The sequence below is a fragment of the Mizuhopecten yessoensis genome, unplaced genomic scaffold (genome assembly GCF_002113885.1).
Source record: "Mizuhopecten yessoensis strain PY_sf001 unplaced genomic scaffold, ASM211388v2 scaffold10555, whole genome shotgun sequence".
NCBI lineage: Eukaryota > Metazoa > Mollusca > Bivalvia > Pectinida > Pectinidae > Mizuhopecten > Mizuhopecten yessoensis.
Genome location: NW_018408605.1, coordinates 39,136 through 64,054, shown reverse-complemented (window position 1 = coordinate 64,054; position 24,919 = coordinate 39,136). Strand labels below are relative to the sequence as shown.

General features: G+C 37.0%; 1 protein-coding gene across 1 annotated transcript; it reads right to left on the bottom strand.

The window, feature by feature from the left end:
• Positions 1–1,296: 1,296 nt before the first annotated feature.
• On the bottom strand, positions 1,297–23,673 carry LOC110461061 (adiponectin-like). Its single transcript, XM_021514341.1, has 4 exons — positions 23,569–23,673; positions 10,753–10,957; positions 9,133–9,350; positions 1,297–1,651 (listed from the first exon to the last, which is right to left on the bottom strand). The coding sequence occupies exons 1-4, from the start codon at positions 23,608–23,610 to the stop codon at positions 1,463–1,465; spliced, it is 654 nt and encodes a 217-aa protein (XP_021370016.1). The 5' UTR covers positions 23,611–23,673; the 3' UTR covers positions 1,297–1,462.
• Positions 23,674–24,919: the final 1,246 nt, after the last annotated feature.

Below are 24,919 nucleotides of genomic sequence, written 5' to 3'. Positions count from 1 at the left end.
TCAATGGTCTCCCTGTTACTGGCTCAATGATATCCATGTTACTGGCTCAGTGGTCCCTCTGTTACTGGGTCAATGGTCTCCCTTGTGCTGGCTCAATGATATCCATGTTACTGGCTTAGTGGTCCCCCTGTTACTGGGTCAATGTTCTCCTTTTTACTGGCTCAGTGGTCCCCCTGTTACTGGGTCAATGTTCTCCTTTTTACTGGCTCAGTGGTCCCCCTGTTACTGGGTCAATGTTCTCCTTGTTACTGGCTCAGTGGTCTCCCTGTTACTGGGTCAATGGTCTCCCTGTTACTGGCTCAATGATATCCATGTTACTGGCTTAGTGGTCCCCCTGTTACTGGGTCAATGTTCTCCTTGTTACTGGCTCAGTGGTCCCCCTGTTACTGGGTCAATGTTCTCCCTGTTACTGGCTCAGTGGTCCCCCTGTTACTTGGTCCATGGTCTCCCTGTTACTGGCTCAGTGGTCTCCCTGTTTCTGGGTCCATGGTCTCCCTGTTACTGGCTCAATGGTATCCATGTTACTGGCTCAGTGGTCCCTCTGTTACTGGGTCCATGGTCTCCCTATTATCTGTAGCAGGGTCAGTTAAATTTAGCAATCATTTTCTTCTGTCTCGAACAGTGAATTTCATTGTTTCTAAAACCGGTTATTGTTTAATGTTTAAATGTACCTGTTCTTGTAAAAACTGTTGTTGGTTTATTAGGTGTTGTTCAAACAAGCGATAGATTTTCTTTGTTGGTTTATTAGGTGTTTTTCAAACAAACCATGTTTTTCTTGGTTTGTATATTAGGTGTTGTTCAAACAAACGATTGATTTACTTGGTTGGTATATTAGGTGTTTTTCAAATAAACGATAGATTATCTTTGTTGGTATATTAGGTTTTGTTCAAACAAGCAATGTTTTTTCTTGGTTGGTATATTAGGTTTTGTTCAAACAAACGATGGTTTTATCTTGGTTGGTATATTAGGTTTTGTTCAAACAAACGATAGATTATCTTGGTTGGTTTATTAGGTGTTGTTCAAACAAGCAATATTTTTTTCTTGGTTGGTATATTAGGTTTTTTCAAACAAACGATGGTTTATCTTGTTTTCTTTGCAGCCCTGGTTAACCAAACAATATTTCATTGGTTTCTAAAAAAAATCAAGATTAATTTTCTATTACAGTTTTATGAAATAGTTGTCCCCTTGACATCTACGCGTCCGCTTTTATGAAGCATTTCTTACCTAAGTTCAGGTTGACTAGAACACATTGGCACGATAATGTCATTAATGAAGATAAGAAAGCTTTGAACGTTAGAGTAATCTCCCTTTACATAATTCTGGAAATACAAATAGAAAACAGATGAATTGTTGTTTTCCTGAAAAAACAAAACTTCGCTGAATCTTTTTACATATACAATATTACAGTTAATTTATAATTATAAGTTACAATTGACAAGTTTGAAGAAGAGTAAATCGACAATCACTCATTTGCAGAAATAAAGAACCCGGAGAAGGAGCTCATCGAGGCCATTATTACTGCTCCGTTTGAACTTTGGCCGACTACAACCCTCACTGTGTCTCCCACCACCAGGTTCAGTATAGCGGTACCGGTCGCCATGCTGATATCCTTAGCATCACCTGTGAAGGTACGTCCCGACTCGATATTCCCCTGCGCAAACAAGTACAACGTAATATAATGTATTAGATATCCTTCGATACGGACATATATAAAACATACACGTACAACGTTATACAATGTATTAGATACATACAAGTACAATGTTATACATTGTATTTGATACATACAAGTACAACTTAATACAATGTATTGGATACATACACGTACCACGTAATACAATGTATTAGATACATACAAGTACAACTTAATACAATGTTTTAGATACATACACGTACAACGTAATATAATGTATTAGATATCCTTTGCTATGTACATATATAAAACATACACCTGCAACGTAATACAATGTATTAGATTCATACACGTACAACGTTATACAATGTTTTAGATATATACACGTACAACGTAATACAATGTATTTGATATCCTTTGATATGTACATATATAAAACATACACGTACAACGTAATACAATTTATTAGATATCCTTTGATAGGTATATAAAACATACACGTACAACGTAATACAATGTAGTTGATACATACACGTACAACGTAATGCAATGTATTAGATATCCTTTGATACGTACATATATCAAACATACATGTACAACGTAATACAATGTATTAGATATACTTTGATATGTACATATATAAAACATACACGTACAACGTAATACAATTTATTAGATATCCTTTGATAGGTATATAAAACATACACGTACAACGTAATACAATGTAGTTGATACATACACGTACAACGTAATGCAATGTATTAGATATCCTTTGATACGTACATATATCAAACATACATGTACAACGTAATACAATGTATTAGATATGCTTTGATATGTACATATATAAAACATACACGTACCATGTAATACAATGTATTAGATATCCTTTAATACGTAAATATATAAAACATACACGTACAACGCAATACAATGTGTTAGATATCCTTTGATATGTACATATATCAAACAAAAACGTACAACATTATACAATGTATTAGATACATACACGTACAACGTAATGAAATGTATTAGATATCCTTCGATACGGACATATATAAAACATACACGTACAACGTTATACAATGTATTAGATACATACAAGTAAAATGTTATACATTGTATTTGATACATACAAGTACAACTTAATACAATGTATTGGATACATACACCTACCACGTAATACAATGTATTAGATACATACAAGTACAACTTAATACAATGTTTTAGATACATACACGTACAACGTAATATAATGTATTAGATATCCTTTGCTATGTACATACATAAAACATACACGTACAACGTTATACAATGTTTTAGATATATACACGTACAACGTAATACAATGTATTTGATATCCTATGATATGTACATATATAAAACATACACGTACCACGTAATACAATGTATTAGATATCCTTTAATACGTAAATATATAAAACATACACGTACAACGCAATACAATGTATTAGATATCCTTTGATATGTACATATATCAAACAAAAACGTACAACGTTATACAATGTATTAGATACATACACGTACAACGTAATGCAATGTATTAGATATCCTTTGATACGTACATATATAAAACATACACGTACCACGTAATACAATGTATTAGATTCATACATGTGCAACGTTATACAATGTATTAGATATATACACGTATAACGTAATACAATGTATTTGATATCCTTTGATATGTACATATATAAAACATACACGTACAACGTAATACAATGTATAGATATCCTTTGATATGTACATATATAAAACATACACGTACCACGTAATACAATGTATTAGATATCCTTTGATATGTACATATATAAAACGTACACGTACAACGTAATACAAAGTATTTGATACATACACTTACAACGTAATACAATGTATTAGATATCATTTGATATGTACATATATCAAACATACACGTACAACGTAATACAATGTATTAGATATCCTTTGATCCGTACATATATAAAACATACGCGTACAACGTAATACAATGTATTAGATATCATTTGATATGTACATATATCAAACATACACGTACAACGTAATATAATGTATTAGATATCCTTTGATATGTACATATATCCAACATACAAAAACGTACAACGTTATACAATGTATTAGATACATAAACGTACAACGTAATGCAATGTATTAGATATCCTTTGATATGTACATATATACAACATACACGTACAACGTAATACAATTGTTTAGATATCCTTTGATTCGTACATGTAAAAAACATACACCTACAACGTAATGCAATGTATTAGATATCTTTTGATACGTACATATATAAAACATACACGTACCACGTAATACAATGTATTAGATTCATACATGTGCAACGTTATACAATGTATTAGATATATACACGTATAACGTAATACAATGTATTTGATATCCTTTGATATGTACATATATAAAACCTACACGTACAACGTAATACAATGTATTAGATGTCCTTTGATACGTACATATATAAAACTTCCACGTACAACGTAATACAATGTATTAGATGTCCTTTGATACGTACATATATAAAGCTTACACGTACAACGTAATACAATGTATTTGATATCCTTTGATATGTACATATATAAAACATACACGTACCACGTAATAAAATTTATTTGATATCCTTTGATATGTACATATATAAAACGTACACGCACAACGTAATACAAAGTATTTGATACATACACTTACAACCTAATACAATGTATTAGATATCATTTGATATGTACATATATCAAACATACACGTATAACGTAATACAATGTATTATATATCCTTTGATACGTATATATATCAAACATACACGTACAACGTAATATAATGTATTAGATATCCTTTGATATGTACATATATCAAACATACACGTACAACGTAGTACAATGTATTCGATATCCTTTGATTCGTACATATATCAAACATACACCTACAACGTAATACAATGTATTAGATATCCTTTGATACGTATCAACGTAATACAATGTATTAGATATCCTTTGATACGTATATAGAGATATCCTTTGATACGTACATATATAAAACATACACGTACCACGTAATAAAATTTATTTGATATCCTTTGATATGTACATATATAAAACATACACGTACAATTGTTTAGATATCCTTTGATTCGTACATGTAAAAAACATACACCTACAACGTAATGCAATGTATTAGATATCTTTTGATATGTACATTAATAAAACATACACGTACAAGGTAATGCAATGTATTAGATATCTTTTGATACGTACATATATAAAACTTACACGTACAACGTAATACAATGTATTTGATATCCTTTGATATGTACATATATAAAACATACACGTACAATTGTTTAGATATCCTTTGATTCGTACATGTAAAAAACATACACGTACAACGTAATACAATGGATTAGATGTCCTTTGATACGTACATATATAAAACTTACACGTACAACGTAATACAATGTATTTGATATCCTTTGATATGTACATATATAAAACATACACGTACCACGTAATAAAATTTATTTGATATCCTTTGATATGTACATATATCAAGCATACACGTACCACGCAATACAATGAATTAGATATCCTTTGATATGTACATATATAAAACATACACGTACAATTGTTTAGATATCCTTTGATTCGTACATGTAAAAAACATACACGTACAACGTAATACAATGCATTAGATATCCTTTGATATGTACATATATCCAACATACACGTACAACGTAATACAATGTAGTTGATACATACACGTACAACGTTATACAATGTATTAGATATCCTTTGATATGTACATATATAAAACCTACACGTACAACGTAATACAATGTATTAGATGTCCTTTGATACGTACATATATAAAACTTACACGTACAACGTAATACAATGTATTAGATATCCTTTGATATGTACATATATCAAACAGACACGTACAACGCAATACAATGTATTAGATATCCTTTGCTATGTACATATATAAAACATCCAAGTACAACGTAATACAATTGTTTAGATATCCTTTGATATGTACATATATAAAACATACGCGTACAACGTAATACAATGTATTAGATATACTTTGATATGTACATATATAAAACATACATGTACAACGTAATACAATGTATTAGATATCATTTGATATGTACATATATCAAACATACACGTACAACGTAATAGAATGTATTAGATACATACACGTATAACGTAATACAATGTATTAGATATCCTTTGATATGTACATATATCAAACAGACACGTACAACGTAATACAATGTATTAGATATCCTTTGCTATGTACATATATAAAACATGCAAGTACAACGTAATACAATTGTTTAGATATCCTTTGATACGTACATATATCAAACATACACGTAGAGCGTAGTACAAAGTATTAGATATCCTTTGATTCGTACATATATCAAACATACACCTACAACGTAATACAATGTATTAGATATCCTTTGATACGTATATATATAAAACATACACGTACAACGTAATACAATGTATTAGATATCATTTGATATGTACATATATCAAACATACACGTACAACGTAATAGAATGTATTAGATACATACACGTACAACGTAATACAATGTATTAGATATCCTTTGATATGTACATATATAAAACATACACGTACAACGTAATACAATGTATTAGATATCCTTTGATATGTACATATATAAAACATACACGTACAACGTAATACAATGTATTAGATATCCTTTGATATGTACATATATAAAACATACACGTACAACGTAATACAATGTATTAGATATCCTTTGATATGTACATATATAAAACATACACGTACAACGTAATACAATGTATTAGATATCCTTTGATATGTACATATATAAAACATACACGTACAACGTAATACAATGTATTAGATATCCTTTGATATGTACATATATAAAACATACACGTACAACGTAATACAATGTATTAGATATCCTTTGATATGTACATATATAAAACATACACGTACAACGTAATACAATGTATTAGATATCCTTTGATATGTACATATATAAAACATACACGTACAACGTAATACAATGTATTAGATATCCTTTGATATGTACATATATAAAACATACACGTACAACGTAATACAATGTATTAGATATCCTTTGATATGTACATATATAAAACATACACGTACAACGTAATACAATGTATTAGATATCCTTTGATATGTACATATATAAAACATACACGTACAACGTAATACAATGTATTAGATATCCTTTGATATGTACATATATAAAACATACACGTACAACGTAATACAATGTATTAGATATCCTTTGATATGTACATATATAAAACATACACGTACAACGTAATACAATGTATTAGATATCCTTTGATATGTACATATATAAAACATACACGTACAACGTAATACAATGTATTAGATATCCTTTGATATGTACATATATAAAACATACACGTACAACGTAATACAATGTATTAGATATCCTTTGATATGTACATATATAAAACATACACGTACAACGTAATACAATGTATTAGATATCCTTTGATATGTACATATATAAAACATACACGTACAACGTAATACAATGTATTAGATATCCTTTGATATGTACATATATAAAACATACACGTACAACGTAATACAATGTATTAGATATCCTTTGATATGTACATATATAAAACATACACGTACAACGTAATACAATGTATTAGATATCCTTTGATATGTACATATATAAAACATACACGTACAACGTAATACAATGTATTAGATATCCTTTGATATGTACATATATAAAACATACACGTACAACGTAATACAATGTATTAGATATCCTTTGATATGTACATATATAAAACATACACGTACAACGTAATACAATGTATTAGATATCCTTTGATATGTACATATATAAAACATACACGTACAACGTAATACAATGTATTAGATATCCTTTGATATGTACATATATAAAACATACACGTACAACGTAATACAATGTATTAGATATCCTTTGATATGTACATATATAAAACATACACGTACAACGTAATACAATGTATTAGATATCCTTTGATATGTACATATATAAAACATACACGTACAACGTAATACAATGTATTAGATATCCTTTGATATGTACATATATCAAACATACACGTACAACGTAATACAATGTATTAGATATCCTTTGATATGTACATATATCAAACATACACGTACAACGTAATACAATGTATTAGATATCCTTTGATATGTACATATATCAAACATACACGTACAACGTAATACAATGTATTAGATATCCTTTGATATGTACATAGATCAAACATACACGTACAACGTAATACAATGTATTATATATCCTTTGATACGTACATATATAAAACATACACGTACAACGTAATCGATGTATTAGATATCCTTTGATACGTACATATATCAAACATACATGTACAACGTAATACAATGTATTAGATATCCTTTGATATGTACATATATAAAACATACACGTACAACGTAATACAATGTATTAGATATCCTTTGATATGTACATATATCAAACATACACGTACAACGTAGTACAATGTATTAGATATCCTTTGATATGTACATATATAAAACATGCACGTAAAACGTAGTACAATTATTAGATATCCTTTGATATGTACATATATCAAACATACACGTACAACGTAATCGATGTATTAGATATCCTTTGATATGTACATAGATCAAACATACACGTACAACGTTATACAATGTATTAGATATCCTTTGATTCGTACATGTAAAAAACATACACGTACAACGTAATGCAATGTATTAGATATCCTTTGATATGTACATATATAAAACATACACGTACAACGTAATATAATGTATTAGATATCCTTTGATACGTACATATATAAAACATACACGTACAACGTTATACAATGTATTAGATATCCTTCGATACGTACATATATAAAACATACACGTACAACGTAATACAATGTATTTGATATCCTTCGATACGTACATATATAAAACATATATTTTACTCAATCTCGATAAATTTCACCTTGCATCAAGGCGCCTATCAACATTTATTCGAAAATGGACGGAATCAATTTCCGTTTTCTAATTCCAAAGAAATCATTCTTGTTTCCAAAAATAAATTGCAGTGATGTCAGTTTGCTGTTAAAATAAAAAAGGTTCAAAAGGAAAAGGCTTCTTCTAATAAAAGTTATTTACCTCTGATGAATGAACGGCACGGAAACGGAAAATAATCACAGTAATCTTGTGTTATTCCATTGATGGTTTTTTATGAGGAAATCTTTGAGGAAAAGTTACTTAAAGGAAACTGAAAATACATCAAATACAACTGAAGAATAAGAACGTTGCGAATAGCTTTGGTAAATTCCTATATACGATAAATGTACCTACATGCATTAGCGCCGCGAAGATGTAGTGTCCGTAGTAGGTTGCGAGGCTCCATGAGAATGAGTAAAGTCCGGGCACATTAGCAGTAAACACGCCATCATTAGTGTCGTAGTTCCTAGCTGTGTTGAGTATCAGCTGGTTAAACAGGATTGGACGATTGACTTCCGGAGGGTGGATATCCTGCCTCAGACTGACGTAAAACGCTGTGGCCACTGTTGATCCTGTAAAAACAATAGTGCACAAATCAAGAGTAAACACACCTCGTCAATAATAGTCCAGATACTGATTTTAAGAAAAGTTGTATGTATTTCTTTTTCACGGTTTTAATTGCTTTGTTGCGCTCGTACCTACCTTGAAGTACATTTGTAGGCCACATTCATAGCCTGTTTGATCACAGGTTGAAATGTGCATGTGTGAAGTACGCACATTGCATAGGTACATAATTGTTTGTTGTAGTACTTTATCATGAGTAACTTTTGTTTAATGTATGGTTTGTCAAAGTTTTAAGAGGAACATATCACACACGAACACCGCTGACTGCACATTTTAACATTGGTAACACACACGAACACCGCTGACTGCACATTTTAACATTGGTAACACACACGAACACCGCTGACTGCACATTTTAACATTGGTAAAAGGTGCAGCAGGCCACAGTGAACTACACGGCACCAAACACTTCGTATTCTTCTTCTAGGAATAGTCGGTGATGCTAGGACACCAAACGCTGGACATACAGACTGTCTCTTCTACTATTGACACAGCGGGGCATGTGCGTAAAACTCATTAATCTATTGATAATAAGTGTGTATATTATGAACTATTATGCTACTGCTCAAAAGAGATTATTGTTGCCATTGCAACGAAAACTTGATTTGTTGTCTTTAATTGTATTGCATCCTTTTATAAATCTTTATTTTATTTCGACTTATTTGTTTTTAATTTTAGCGTTTTTTCCCAGAATACCCACCTTTATGATTATTGCAGGGACGTCATACTTTGGAAAGAAATCAGGAAATTTTATTGTGTAATTACTAATTAGTTCATTTTTCATTTATGATTTAAAGCGATCATGGTAGTATTGATGCCTTACACTTATCTTACTGGAGAATACGTTTGACGATAACGAGACAAATCAGTATGTTCTGTGTAAATCTTAGTGTCTTAGTGTCTATTTACATTGTTCCTACATAAAATCATCATGTGTCCGGTTTTTATTAAAATCTAAATAGTTCCAAGATAATTATAATTATGGATTTGATGATAAATTTAACCCGCTGATAGTGTAACAGTGTGAAATGCAATGTGAGACGTTGCTATATAACACATTTATATACTTCATTAAACTACTCTGAGATGGTGTGAAGTATATGTATTAGGATTATTCTAGATAAAACTTCTGATGTTTAAAAAAAAAAAAAAAAAAAAAAAATCCACACTTTACAATACATTTGAACATCGGCATAGTTCTTACTTGAATATTCATGAGTGATAGCGAGTTTTTTCTTTCAAACATCAACCACGCACAGATATCGAAACGTGATTCTATATCCTAGATTATTATCAATATTAAATATATTTCAAATTTCAAATTTCGTTATAATACGATAAAGATCATACTGCTTTTTAATAGCTGAGCGTGTTGGATCTGGAGGTCAGACAGTTTCTGTCGAAACATAATCATGGTTTTGTTAGTTTCAAACATGGATTTCTGCATATCCTTCACATGGTTGAGCAGCTTGTGTACGGCTCCTCTGTCCTCCAATGGGCTGGAGAGGATGTTTGTGTCTGGAAACCTTCGTGGGATTCTCGCTGCCAGACTCATCTAGAATTGAATACATTTTTATTTGCAAGAGGTGTTTTTTTTTTTAAAGTTTTTTGACGAATAGCCAATACATTTCGATTGACACAATGTTAGTGTTTAGCTCTGGACTGTATCAGCCCTTCATTGCGAACAGGTTCAGGCGAATGGGTCTTTTAATCTGTAACATCAACTGATATACATTCGATCCAATATTAGATTTCTATTGTCAATTTGTGAAAATTAAATTACTTCCACATCAGAAGTTCTGTTTTTAATCAAAGTGGAGTATTTGTTGAAAAGCAAAGTAACGTTCATAACCAAATTGGTAATCAAACGTCATTTTTAAGAACGAAACGACAAAAAAATCTAAACGGAATGAAATATTATTGAATTGTATTTGTCTGCAAGGAAACTTGAAAATGAATTGTCAGAAATGAAACAAATATCAATTCCATACACGGATTGTCTCCCTTTAAACACAAACACCACTCGTTGTAGTTCCTGTAACGGTTCCCAGCTATACAACAATGGTCCTTTTAGATTTTAACAATATTACAATTTCTGAAAAATGGAAAAGTAAGCTACGTACATGGTATGTAACTATGGGTATGGACGCACACGTGTTAGAGTAGTAGGCCACGTACATGATATGTAACTATGGGTATGGACGTACACGTGTTACAGTCATAGGCTACGTGCATGGCATGTAACTATGGGTATGGACACACACGTGTTACGGTAATAGGCTACGTGCATGGCATGTAACTATGGGTATGGACACACACGTGTTACAGTAGTAAGTTACGTACATGGTATGTAACTATGGGTATGTACGCACACCTGTTACAGTTGTAAGCTACGTACATGGCTGTAACTATGGGTATGGACGCACACGTGTTACAGTAATAGGCTACGTGCATGGCATGTAACTATGGGTATGGACACACACGTGTTACGGTAATAGGCTACGTGCATGGCATGTAACTATGGGTATGGACACACACGTGTTACAGTAGTAAGTTACGTACATGGTATGTAACTATGGGTATGTACGCACACCTGTTACAGTAGTAAGCTACGTACATGGCTGTAACTATTGGTATGGACGCACACGTGTTACAGTAATAGGCTACGTGCATGGCATGTAACTATGGGTATGGACACACACGTGTTACGGTAATAGGCTACGTGCATGGCATGTAACTATGGGTATGGACACACACGTGTTACAGTAGTAAGTTACGTACATGGTATGTAACTATGGGTATGTACGCACACCTGTTACAGTAGTAAGCTACGTACATGGCTGTAACTATTGGTATGGACGCACACGTGTTACAGTAGTAGGCTACGTGCATGGCATGTAACTATGGGTATGGACGCACACCTGTTAGAGTAGTAAGTTACGTACATGGCTGTAACAATGGGTATGGACACACACGTGTTAGAGTAGTAAGTTACGTACATGGCTGTAACAATGGGTATGGACACACACGTGTTAGAGTAGTAAGTTACGTACATGGCTGTAACAATGGGTATGGACACACACGTGTTAGAGTAGTAAGTTACGTACATGGCTGTAACAATGGGTATGGACACACACGTGTTAGAGTAGTAAGTTACGTACATGGCTGTAACAATGGGTATGGACACACACGTGTTAGAGTAGTAAGTTACGTACATGGCTGTAACAATGGGTATGGACACACACGTGTTAGAGTAGTAAGTTACGTACATGGCATGTAACTATGGGTATGGACACACACGTGTTACAGTAGTAGGCTACGTACATGGTATGTAACTATGGGTATGGACGCATACGTGTTACAGTAGTAGGCTACGTGCATGGCATGTAACTATGGGTATGGACGCACACCTGTTAGAGTAGTAAGTTACGTACATGGCTGTAACAATGGGTATGGACACACACGTGTTAGAGTAGTAAGTTACGTACATGGCATGTAACTATGGGTATGGACGCACACGTGTTACAGTAGTAGGCTACGTACATGGTATGTAACTATGGGTATGGACGCACACGTGTTACAGTAGTAGGCTACGTGCATGGCATGTAACTATGGGTATGGACGCACACCTGTTAGAGTAGTAAGTTACGTACATGGCTGTAACAATGGGTATGGACACACACGTGTTAGAGTAGTAAGTTACGTACATGGCTTGTAACTATGGGTATGGACGCATACGTGTTACAGTAGTAGGCTACGTACATGGTATGTAACTATGGGTATGGACGCACACGTGTTAGAGTAGTAAGTTACGTACATGGTATGTAACAATGGGTATGGACACACACGTGTTAGAGTAGTAAGTTACGTACATGGCATGTAACTATGGGTATGGACACACACGTGTTACAGTAGTAGGCTACGTACATGGTATGTAACTATGGGTATGGACGCACACGTGTTACAGTAGTAGGCTACGTACATGGTATGTAACTATGGGTATGGACACACACGTGTTAGAGTAGTAAGTTACGTACATGGTATGTAACTATGGGTATGGACACACACGTGTTACAGTAGTAGGCTACGTACATGGTATGTAACTATGGGTATGGACACACACGTGTTACAGTAGTAGGCTACGTACATGGTATGTAACTATGGGTATGGACACACACGTGTTACAGTAGTAGGCTACGTACATGGTATGTAACTATGGGTATGGACACACACGTGTTACAGTAGTAGGCTACGTACATGGTATGTAACTATGGGTATGGACACACACGTGTTACAGTAGTAGGCTACGTACATGGTATGTAACTATGGGTATGGACACACACGTGTTACAGTAGTAGGCTACGTACATGGTATGTAACTATGGGTATGGACACACACGTGTTACAGTAGTAGGCTACGTACATGGTATGTAACTATGGGTATGGACACACACGTGTTACAGTAGTAGGCTACGTACATGGTATGTAACTATGGGTATGGACACACACGTGTTACAGTAGTAGGCTACGTACATGGTATGTAACTATGGGTATGGACACACACGTGTTACAGTAGTAGGCTACGTACATGGTATGTAACTATGGGTATGGACACACACGTGTTACAGTAGTAGGCTACGTACATGGTATGTAACTATGGGTATGGACACACACGTGTTACAGTAGTAGGCTACGTACATGGTATGTAACTATGGGTATGGACACACACGTGTTACAGTAGTAGGCTACGTACATGGTATGTAACTATGGGTATGGACACACACGTGTTACAGTAGTAGGCTACGTACATGGTATGTAACTATGGGTATGGACACACACGTGTTAGAGTAGTAGGCTACGTACTTGGTATGTAACTATGGGTATCGACACACACTTGTTAGAGTAGTAAGTTACGTACATGGTATGTAACTATGGGTATGGACGCACACGTGTTACAGTAGTAGGCTACGTACATGGTATGTAACTATGGGTATGGACACACACGTGTTAGAGTAGTAGGCTACGTACTTGGTATGTAACTATGGGTATCGACACACACTTGTTAGAGTAGTAAGTTACGTACATGGTATGTAACTATGGGTATGGACGCACACGTGTTACAGTAGTAGGCTACGTACATGGTATGTAACTATGGGTATGGACACACACGTGTTAGAGTAGTAGGCTACGTACTTGGTATGTAACTATGGGTATCGACACACACTTGTTAGAGTAGTAAGTTACGTACATGGTATGTAACTATGGGTATGGACGCACACGTGTTACAGTAGTAGGCTACGTACATGGCATGTAACTATGGGTATGGACACACACGTGTTAGAGTAGTAGGCTACGTACATGGTATGTAACTATGGGTATGGACACACACGTGTTACAGTAGTAGGCTACGTACATGGTATGTAACTATGGGTATGGACACACACGTGTTACAGTAGTAGGCTACGTACATGGTATGTAACTATGGGTATGGACACACACGTGTTAGAGTAGTAGGCTACGTACTTGGTATGTAACTATGGGTATCGACACACACTTGTTAGAGTAGTAAGTTACGTACATGGTATGTAACTATGGGTATGGACGCACACGTGTTACAGTAGTAGGCTACGTACATGGTATGTAACTATGGGTATGGACACACACGTGTTAGAGTAGTAGGCTACGTACTTGGTATGTAACTATGGGTATCGACACACACTTGTTAGAGTAGTAAGTTACGTACATGGCATGTAACTATGGGTATGGACGCACACGTGTTACAGTAGTAGGCTACGTACATGGTATGTAACTATGGGTATGGACACACACGTGTTAGAGTAGTAGGCTACGTACTTGGTATGTAACTATGGGTATCGACACACACTTGTTAGAGTAGTAAGTTACGTACATGGCATGTAACTATGGGTATGGACGCACACGTGTTACAGTAGTAGGCTACGTACATGGTATGTAACTATGGGTATGGACACACACGTGTTAGAGTAGTAGGCTACGTACTTGGTATGTAACTATGGGTATCGACACACACTTGTTAGAGTAGTAAGTTACGTACATGGCATGTAACTATGGGTATGGACGCACACGTGTTACAGTAGTAGGCTACGTACATGGTATGTAACTATGGGTATGGACACACACGTGTTAGAGTAGTAGGCTACGTACTTGGTATGTAACTATGGGTATCGACACACACTTGTTAGAGTAGTAAGTTACGTACATGGTATGTAACTATGGGTATGGACGCACACGTGTTACAGTAGTAGGCTACGTACATGGCATGTAACTATGGGTATGGACACACACGTGTTAGAGTAGTAGGCTACGTACTTGGTATGTAACTATGGGTATCGACACACACTTGTTAGAGTAGTAAGTTACGTACATGGTATGTAACTATGGGTATGGACGCACACGTGTTACAGTAGTAGGCTACGTACATGGTATGTAACTATGGGTATGGACACACACGTGTTAGAGTAGTAGGCTACGTACTTGGTATGTAACTATGGGTATCGACACACACTTGTTAGAGTAGTAAGTTACGTACATGGTATGTAACTATGGGTATGGACGCACACATGTTACAGTAGTAGGCTACGTACATGGTATGTAACTATGGGTATGGACACACACGTGTTAGAGTAGTAGGCTACGTACTTGGTATGTAACTATGGGTATCGACACACACTTGTTAGAGTAGTAAGTTACGTACATGGTATGTAACTATGGGTATGGACGCACACATGTTACAGTAGTAGGCTACGTACATGGTATGTAACTATGGGTATGGACACACACGTGTTAGAGTAGTAGGCTACGTACTTGGTATGTAACTATGGGTATCGACACACACTTGTTAGAGTAGTAAGTTACGTACATGGTATGTAACTATGGGTATGGACGCACACATGTTACAGTAGTAGGCTACGTACATGGTATGTAACTATGGGTATGGACACACACGTGTTAGAGTAGTAGGCTACGTACTTGGTATGTAACTATGGGTATCGACACACACTTGTTAGAGTAGTAAGTTACGTACATGGTATGTAACTATGGGTATGGACGCACACATGTTACAGTAGTAGGCTACGTACATGGTATGTAACTATGGGTATGGACACACACGTGTTAGAGTAGTAGGCTACGTACTTGGTATGTAACTATGGGTATCGACACACACTTGTTAGAGTAGTAAGTTACGTACATGGTATGTAACTATGGGTATGGACGCACACATGTTACAGTAGTAGGCTACGTACATGGTATGTAACTATGGGTATGGACACACACGTGTTAGAGTAGTAGGCTACGTACTTGGTATGTAACTATGGGTATCGACACACACTTGTTAGAGTAGTAAGTTACGTACATGGCATGTAACTATGGGTATGGACGCACACGTGTTACAGTAGTAGGCTACGTACATGGCATGTAACTATGGGTATGGACACACACGTGTTAGAGTAGTAGGCTACGTACTTGGTATGTAACTATGGGTATCGACACACACTTGTTAGAGTAGTAAGTTACGTACATGGTATGTAACTATGGGTATGGACGCACACGTGTTACAGTAGTAGGCTACGTACATGGTATGTAACTATGGGTATGGACACACACGTGTTAGAGTAGTAGGCTACGTACTTGGTATGTAACTATGGGTATCGACACACACTTGTTAGAGTAGTAAGTTACGTACATGGTATGTAACTATGGGTATGGACGCACACGTGTTACAGTAGTAGGCTACGTACATGGTATGTAACTATGGGTATGGACACACACGTGTTAGAGTAGTAGGCTACGTACTTGGTATGTAACTATGGGTATCGACACACACTTGTTAGAGTAGTAAGTTACGTACATGGTATGTAACTATGGGTATGGACGCACACGTGTTACAGTAGTAGGCTACGTACATGGTATGTAACTATGGGTATGGACACACACGTGTTAGAGTAGTAGGCTACGTACTTGGTATGTAACTATGGGTATCGACACACACTTGTTAGAGTAGTAAGTTACGTACATGGTATGTAACTATGGGTATGGACGCACACGTGTTACAGTAGTAGGCTACGTACATGGTATGTAACTATGGGTATGGACACACACGTGTTAGAGTAGTAGGCTACGTACTTGGTATGTAACTATGGGTATCGACACACACTTGTTAGAGTAGTAAGTTACGTACATGGTATGTAACTATGGGTATGGACGCACACGTGTTACAGTAGTAGGCTACGTACATGGTATGTAACTATGGGTATGGACACACACGTGTTAGAGTAGTAGGCTACGTACTTGGTATGTAACTATGGGTATCGACACACACTTGTTAGAGTAGTAAGTTACGTACATGGTATGTAACTATGGGTATGGACGCACACGTGTTACAGTAGTAGGCTACGTACATGGTATGTAACTATGGGTATGGACACACACGTGTTAGAGTAGTAGGCTACGTACTTGGTATGTAACTATGGGTATCGACACACACTTGTTAGAGTAGTAAGTTACGTACATGGCATGTAACTATGGGTATGGACGCACACATGTTACAGTAGTAGGCTACGTACATGGTATGTAACTATGGGTATGGACACACACGTGTTAGAGTAGTAGGCTACGTACTTGGTATGTAACTATGGGTATCGACACACACTTGTTAGAGTAGTAAGTTACGTACATGGCATGTAACTATGGGTATGGACGCACACGTGTTACAGTAGTAGGCTACGTACATGGCATGTAACTATGGGTATGGACGCACACGTGTTACACTAGTAGGCTACGTACATGGCATGTAACTATGGGTATGGACACACACGTGTTAGAGTAGTAAGTTACGTACATGGCATGAACTATGGGTATGGGACGCGCACGTGTTAGAGTAGTAAGTTACGTACATGGCATGTAACTATGGGTATGGACACACACGTGTTAGAGTAGTAAGTTACGTACACGGTATGTTACTATGGGTATGGACGTACACGTGTTAGAGTAGTAAATCACGTGCATGGTATGTAACTATGGGTATGGACGTACACGTGTTAGAGTAGTAGGCTACGTACATGTCATGTAACTATGGGTATGGACGCGCATGTGTTAGAGTAGTAAGTTACGTACCTGGCATGTAACTATGGGTATGGACGCGCATGTGTTAGAGTAGTGAGAAGAAGATGTCAAGTATTCGGATATGACTCACCTTCGTGTGTGACAATTTCTACATTAGGTCTATTGGACAGCCCTGCATATATGGACAAATGTAAATTGCATTTTTTTTAATCGTCTGAACAGAGGAGATTCAAAATGTATATAGAAAAAGCTCCTGAATGCCCGTATGTGTGACGTCATGGATGAAGAAAGTGTCGTATCAGGCGTCATTCCCGATTTTGTAAGAATTCGTGGAAAGTACAACTTTAACAGCCTCCTCAAGGATTTTTTTTTAGCGACCTTTTAGAAAAACAAGCTGGAGAAATTTCGTACCAAATGTAATCTACCGCCACCAAGATACAAAATGGAGGACGGAGCTAAGTGAACGGAATGAACTCTGCATCTACTCACGCATCCAAAAGAATTTGACGTTACCTCCGCTAGGGGGTCTAGGCGTAAAATATCCGTCTTATATTTGGAAACTAGCAGAATTGATAAAGTTAACATTTGTGTATGTAAATGATAAAGTTAACATTTCTATATGTAAATGATAAAGTTAACATTTCTATATGTAAATGATAAAATTGACATTTCTGTACGTAAATGATATAATTACAAGTAAATTGTGTGGACAGCAAGGACGCAATGTCATTGAATATATTAGGTACATCGAACTATAGACAGTTTTCTGATCTGGAGGACACTGACATGGCTAAATAATAATAATAATTCGAGGTTCTTATATACCGCTTTATCACAACCTAGTTCTTAGGTCGTCTCAAAGCGGTTCACAAATTATTATCCATGGTTATAAGGCCTTTGCAACAAGCCAATATCTTTCTCAACTCCCTGGGGAGCATACAGCCGGAGCTGCCATTGCGGCGCTACCAGCTAGCATTCTACAATTCTAGTGCTGCCCAATTACGTACTCATTTACAGCTGAGTAGACTGGAACAAGCGGAGTAAAGTGTATTGCTTCAATCGTGTTAAGCTCCTCCCATCGCACTGAAGCCACGCCCCGTTTCTAACCAAAACAAAACAAACCAACTACAGACGGGATTCACAGAAGAAACCTCGCCCCTGAATGCTGCGTTATTAGTAGAAGAATGCATCATTGAGGCCTTTGATATCAACAAACCGTTAGCACTGACCACGCTTGATGCAGCCAAGGCTTTTTATGTTGTTTGGCATGATGGACTATTGCGGAAACTGTACCATGCAGGAGTGCAACAGGAACTATGGGACCTGGTCAAAGAGATGCAAACAGAATCCTACTCCGCCGCAAACTATGAGGGACGACTCGGCCCAACGCTCAAGGTGAATCAAGGTATTAGGCAAGGAGCCAAACTTTCTCCGTTCATGTACAAAACCTTCAGCAATGACATCCTGAATCATACTAGAGATAACGGGCGTGGAGCCAACATAGGGAACATATTCGTCGGAGCCCCAACAGTTGCAGACGATATCTCCTTACTGCACGACAACCCTGTGGAAATGCAGACAACTTTGAATAGTATCAACTATCATACACAGAAGGAAAGATTTAGTATCAACGAAAGTAAGAGTAACATTGTCCTATATAATGTCCCAAAAGCTAGACCCAGCCACATGTGGAAACAAGGCACGGCAGACATAGAGGAAACTGATGCGACCTTGGAATACAGAAACACAATTCTCGCGCAATAGACATCCAGGGCCGTATACAGATAGGAAGAAGAGCTGTGTATGCCCTGATGGGTGCGAGGCTACATGGAAGGAATGGATTGAAACCCCAAATTTCGTATCAAATGTACTGTACATTTACCCGCCCTAGAATGACATATGGACTAGAGGTTATACAGCTCTCTTTGAAAGACGCAATGGCACTAGAGACATATGGACAAGACACACTTCGTCGCCTACGATGCTCAGTTGCCGGTACATACATTCTGCTGGGGGCTACCCCGATCACTGCCACAATAGAGAAAAACTCACTAAGTCTCTTAGGAAGTATTGATAGGAGGAAAACCACACTGGAACATGTACTAGCACTACGTCAATCTGCAATAAAGGATGGAACGAGTCACAGTTGGTTTCTACACATGAGAGGGATGCTTCTTAAATATAACCTTCCAATAATATACAACTTACTCGGCAACCCGTCAACAAAGCAACAGTAGAAAAATATGATACAGTATGCCTTAAACAAATACTAGTTGGAAGTATGGCGGGATGATCAAGTGCAGAAACCGTCCTTACGCTACCTCCACATCCCAAATAGCCCATTGAGTTCACCACACCCAGTTTGGGATACAACCCCTTCACGATCTTGTAGTTTTGGTGGTAAGGGTCCCATATCGTGCAGCGGTATTCCAGGACGGATCTCACCAACGATTTGTATGCGGTCAGTTTCAGTGACGCTGTCGCAGGTTTCGTCTTAGGAATCCGAGAGTGGAATTTGCCTTGTTGGTTGTGTTACGGGGATATGAGAGTCCCACTTCATGGAGTTGTGAATGGTCACTCCCAAGTATGGATTTTCTTCCACTTCTTTGAGTAATTGGCCCGACAGTTGGTAGTTGTAGGCACTAGGAGACTTGGATCTTGATGTTCTTAGAATATACCATTTCGACGCGTTGAAAGACATACCCCATTTCGTTGCCCATTCTTCCAAGGACTTGAGGTCTTTTTGGAAGTCCAGGTGGTCTTGTAGGCATCGAATTGGACGGTATAGCAGACAATCATCAGCGAATAGACGTACAGTAGATGTTACGCAGTCGGGCAAGTCATTGATGTGGCGGAGGAAGAGTATAGGTGCCAGGACCGTCCCCTGGGGAACCCATGAATCTACCTTCACTCGTGTTGAATGGCTGCCGTCTACAAGTACTCGTTGGGTCCGTGATGTCAGAAAGGCCTTGATCCATTGTAGGATGTCGGGGTTCACACCGAAATTCTTTAGTTTGTACAGGAGGTTTGAATGGGGAACCTTGTCGAAGGCCTTACTGAAATCCAGGATGGCAGTGTCAACTTGTAGCTTCCTGTGGTACATGCTGGTGATGTCATAGGTGGTAATCAGCAGCTGGGATTCACAGGAGTGTCCTGACCTAAAGCCATGTTGTAGATGTGTCAGTATGTTGTATTCCTCGAGATGGTTCCTGAGGTGGCGGCAGATAATATGCTCAACCAGTTTTCCACACACACACACGTGAGTGACACTGGCCTGTAGTTGCTGGGTTGATGGCGGTTACCTTTCTTAAAGATTGGGGTAATGTTGTCCTACAGTAATCAGGGAGTTCACCGGTCAGAATCGATTGTTGGGATTTATGAGTCATTGCCGGGACAAGTTTGATTTAGCACAGTTGAAGGACACGATTTGGAAGGTTGCCTGGACCGCTAGCCTTACTGACATTGATTTCGCGGATCAACTTCTCAACTCCCTTCTCATCTATAATGAGGTTCCTCATGATGGGATAATTGGGTGTGGTGAGAGGTGGGAGATCCGGACTGGGGGGCTCCTTTGTGAACACCGACCGAAACTGTCGATTTAGGGCCTCCGCCTTGTCTGTACTGTCGGTGAGTAGTTTGTTACCCTCTTTCAGTGGAGCAATTCCGATGTTGTCCTGCTTCTGGCCTTGATGTATCGCCAGAAGGGTTCGTTGTTTTTCTGCTAAATTCCTACCTGCAGTGTACGCTCTAAGTGGGACCATTCTGCGGTTCGGAGAGTTTTTTGGGTTTCCCTTTTGTGGACTCTGTACGATCCTTTCCACTTTTCCTAGCCTTGTTGTAGAGGCGATGTTTCCTCTTTATGAGGCGGCGTTCTGGTCTGCCAACCCATGGAAGCTGATTAGGTTTCATGGAGGTCAGTTTGGATGGAATGCGCTCGTCGATGATGGAATTTAAGCCGTTTTTGAATTTCGTCCAGTTTTCCTCAACCGAGTCACTAGAATTAGTGATCGTGTCACATTTATATGCATTTATATATCGGGTGATGGTTAGCGATACGGTAATGGGATTTCTCCATGTGACATGAATATAAATATACAGGAACGACAGGAAGTACCCCAACGATATAAACTACTCGACAGAAGACCACATCGAGGTGCCCCGATTAGGTAGCGGGGGAAATTACAGACAACAACAGCAACAACATATGGCGTCAAGCTCGCCTCTTAGCGAAATCCCGCTGATAAGGCTAGCAGGCAACAGAACAGAAACGACCGATGAAATGTATTTGTTGAATGAATTAAAAAGTAAAAAGTACACATTCCTTGTACTTACCTCCATTTATTACTGAAACGTTCGTTCCATTTGTGTGAAGGCATCTATTTAGATCCGAAATCAAATAAAACATTTCACATTTGTCGTATGAATTTACACAAAACTCTTTACAAATCTATACAAATAATCACCGATTTTGTCGGTAAGCACAGATTGGTATGCATACTGACGTGGAAATGTAAGAATTTGGTCAATATTAATCCAAACGTGTCGTATAAACTTTGGTGACAGTACCTTTACGAACATTCCAAATATTCCGTCTCGTCAACATACAGATCGAGCGCTCGTCAGTATGGGCGGAGCCAAATGACCGACTTTTGAAAGCTTCTTTCCGATTGGTCAGTCCGCTGCAGAATGACACGTCGCCAGTTCAGGTCACAAAGTATTTTACTACGTACTTTTGTACAAGGAAATACAATATTTCTAAACATATTAGCCTAGTATATTTGTTAAGAATGGGGATAGTACGTTGTTTCCCTTGTCTATACTGGTGACTAGAACATGAAATTTGGGTTTAAACTCTCGACCTATCGGTCTCGAGTGCAAACCAAAACTTCATGTTCTAATCGCCAGTATAGCCACTCAAAACAACGTACTATCCCCTGAATAATCGTCATGATAATGGAGGAAATAACGATATCTATCTATCTCTATCTGTAGTATAAAGTAGGTTTACCGTCTTATATGTAGCACACGGTCAGATCTTTGCATTATTTGAATAATAACTTCTTACCTGTGAAATCGTCAAAACGACAAAAAGAACTAGGAGCCCCATTTCTCAGTGATCCGTCGTGTTCCGCCCACCTCGCTACAACATCTTCAACATGTCCGTTAGATAACGTTACCTTTATCTGTGTTACGTCATCTTTATTTGAATATTTATTTTTAGATATGTACCAGTGATCACTTAAATATATCCATTGCTGTAGAAAGACATGTCTATTACCACCATATTGTATACCCTACTTATCTATTATAACAATTTATATATGATAATGATATTTTACTTTATAGAATAAATCTGCTCTATCCCACGGCAGCATTTGTAAGAGGCGGCTAATGTTCAATGTACAAATGTAAGCCCCCTTCATTATAAGTGTGTGTGGGAGGGAGGGGGGGGTCGTCTGTTTACATTTCTATACCCATAACTGATCTACTACTCTCTATTGTTGAACCATTGGCATAATTATCCAGGCTTTTAGCCTATCTGCTCTTTGTTTTGGCGGTGTCACCCTCAACTCCGGAACTACCGACTCGATAGGACTTCAGCTTTTGCGATGAATTGAAATCCTCAACAAAGTGAAGTGTTTGTGACTGGTCGTATGCTGGGCGCCTTCGTTCCGTAACTGGTCGTATGCTGGGCGCCTTCGTTCCGTGACTGGTCGTATGCTGGGCGCCTTCGTTCCGTGACTGGGCGTATGCTGGGCGCCCTTCGTTCCGTGACTGGTCGTATGCTGGGCGGCTTCGTTCCGTGATGATCAAGTGCAGAAACCGTCCTTACGCTACCTCCTCATCCCAAATAGACCATTGAGTTCACCACACCCAGTTTGGGATACAACACTGCATGAAAGTTCGAGTTTAAAGAAAATGATTTTCTATTAATCTTTGTTAAATTTGAAGTTTAAAATTTACCTCGAGTTTAACCCAGTTTTATTCTTGAAGTTTAACATATTCATAAATGCATCTTATTCTTGGAGATTAAATGACGTTATTTTCATTTATTCCTTAATAAATTTCAAATTTAAAGTTTATCCCGAGTTTAATGCAGTTTTATTCTTGAAGTTTAACATATTTAGAAATGCATCTTATTCTTGGAGTTTAAGTGACATTATTTTCATTTATTCCTTAATAAATTTCATGTTTAAAGTTTATCCCCAGTTTAATGCAGTTTTATTCTTAAAGTTTAACCCTGAAATAAATGTAGTATAAATATGGATTTAATATAGTTGTATGTTCATTTATTCCTTAATGAACTAAGTTTAAAATTTATCTTGAATTTATTCCTGTTTATATGTGAAAGTTAAGCTCAGAATAATTATCCATTATACTTTATTTTACATTACATTATTTTCAAAAAAAATTCA

Coding starts and splice junctions, on each gene's coding strand:
- LOC110461061 (XM_021514341.1), bottom strand. CDS start 23,610: ATGGGGCTCCTAGTTCTTTTTGTCGTTTTGACGATTTCACAG. Junction 10,958..23,568: donor TCGTTTTGACGATTTCACAG/GTAAGAAGTTAT, acceptor ATTCAATTCTAG/ATGAGTCTGGCAGCGAGAAT. Junction 9,351..10,752: donor CGCTCAGCTATTAAAAAGCA/GTATGATCTTTA, acceptor TTGTTTTTACAG/GATCAACAGTGGCCACAGCG.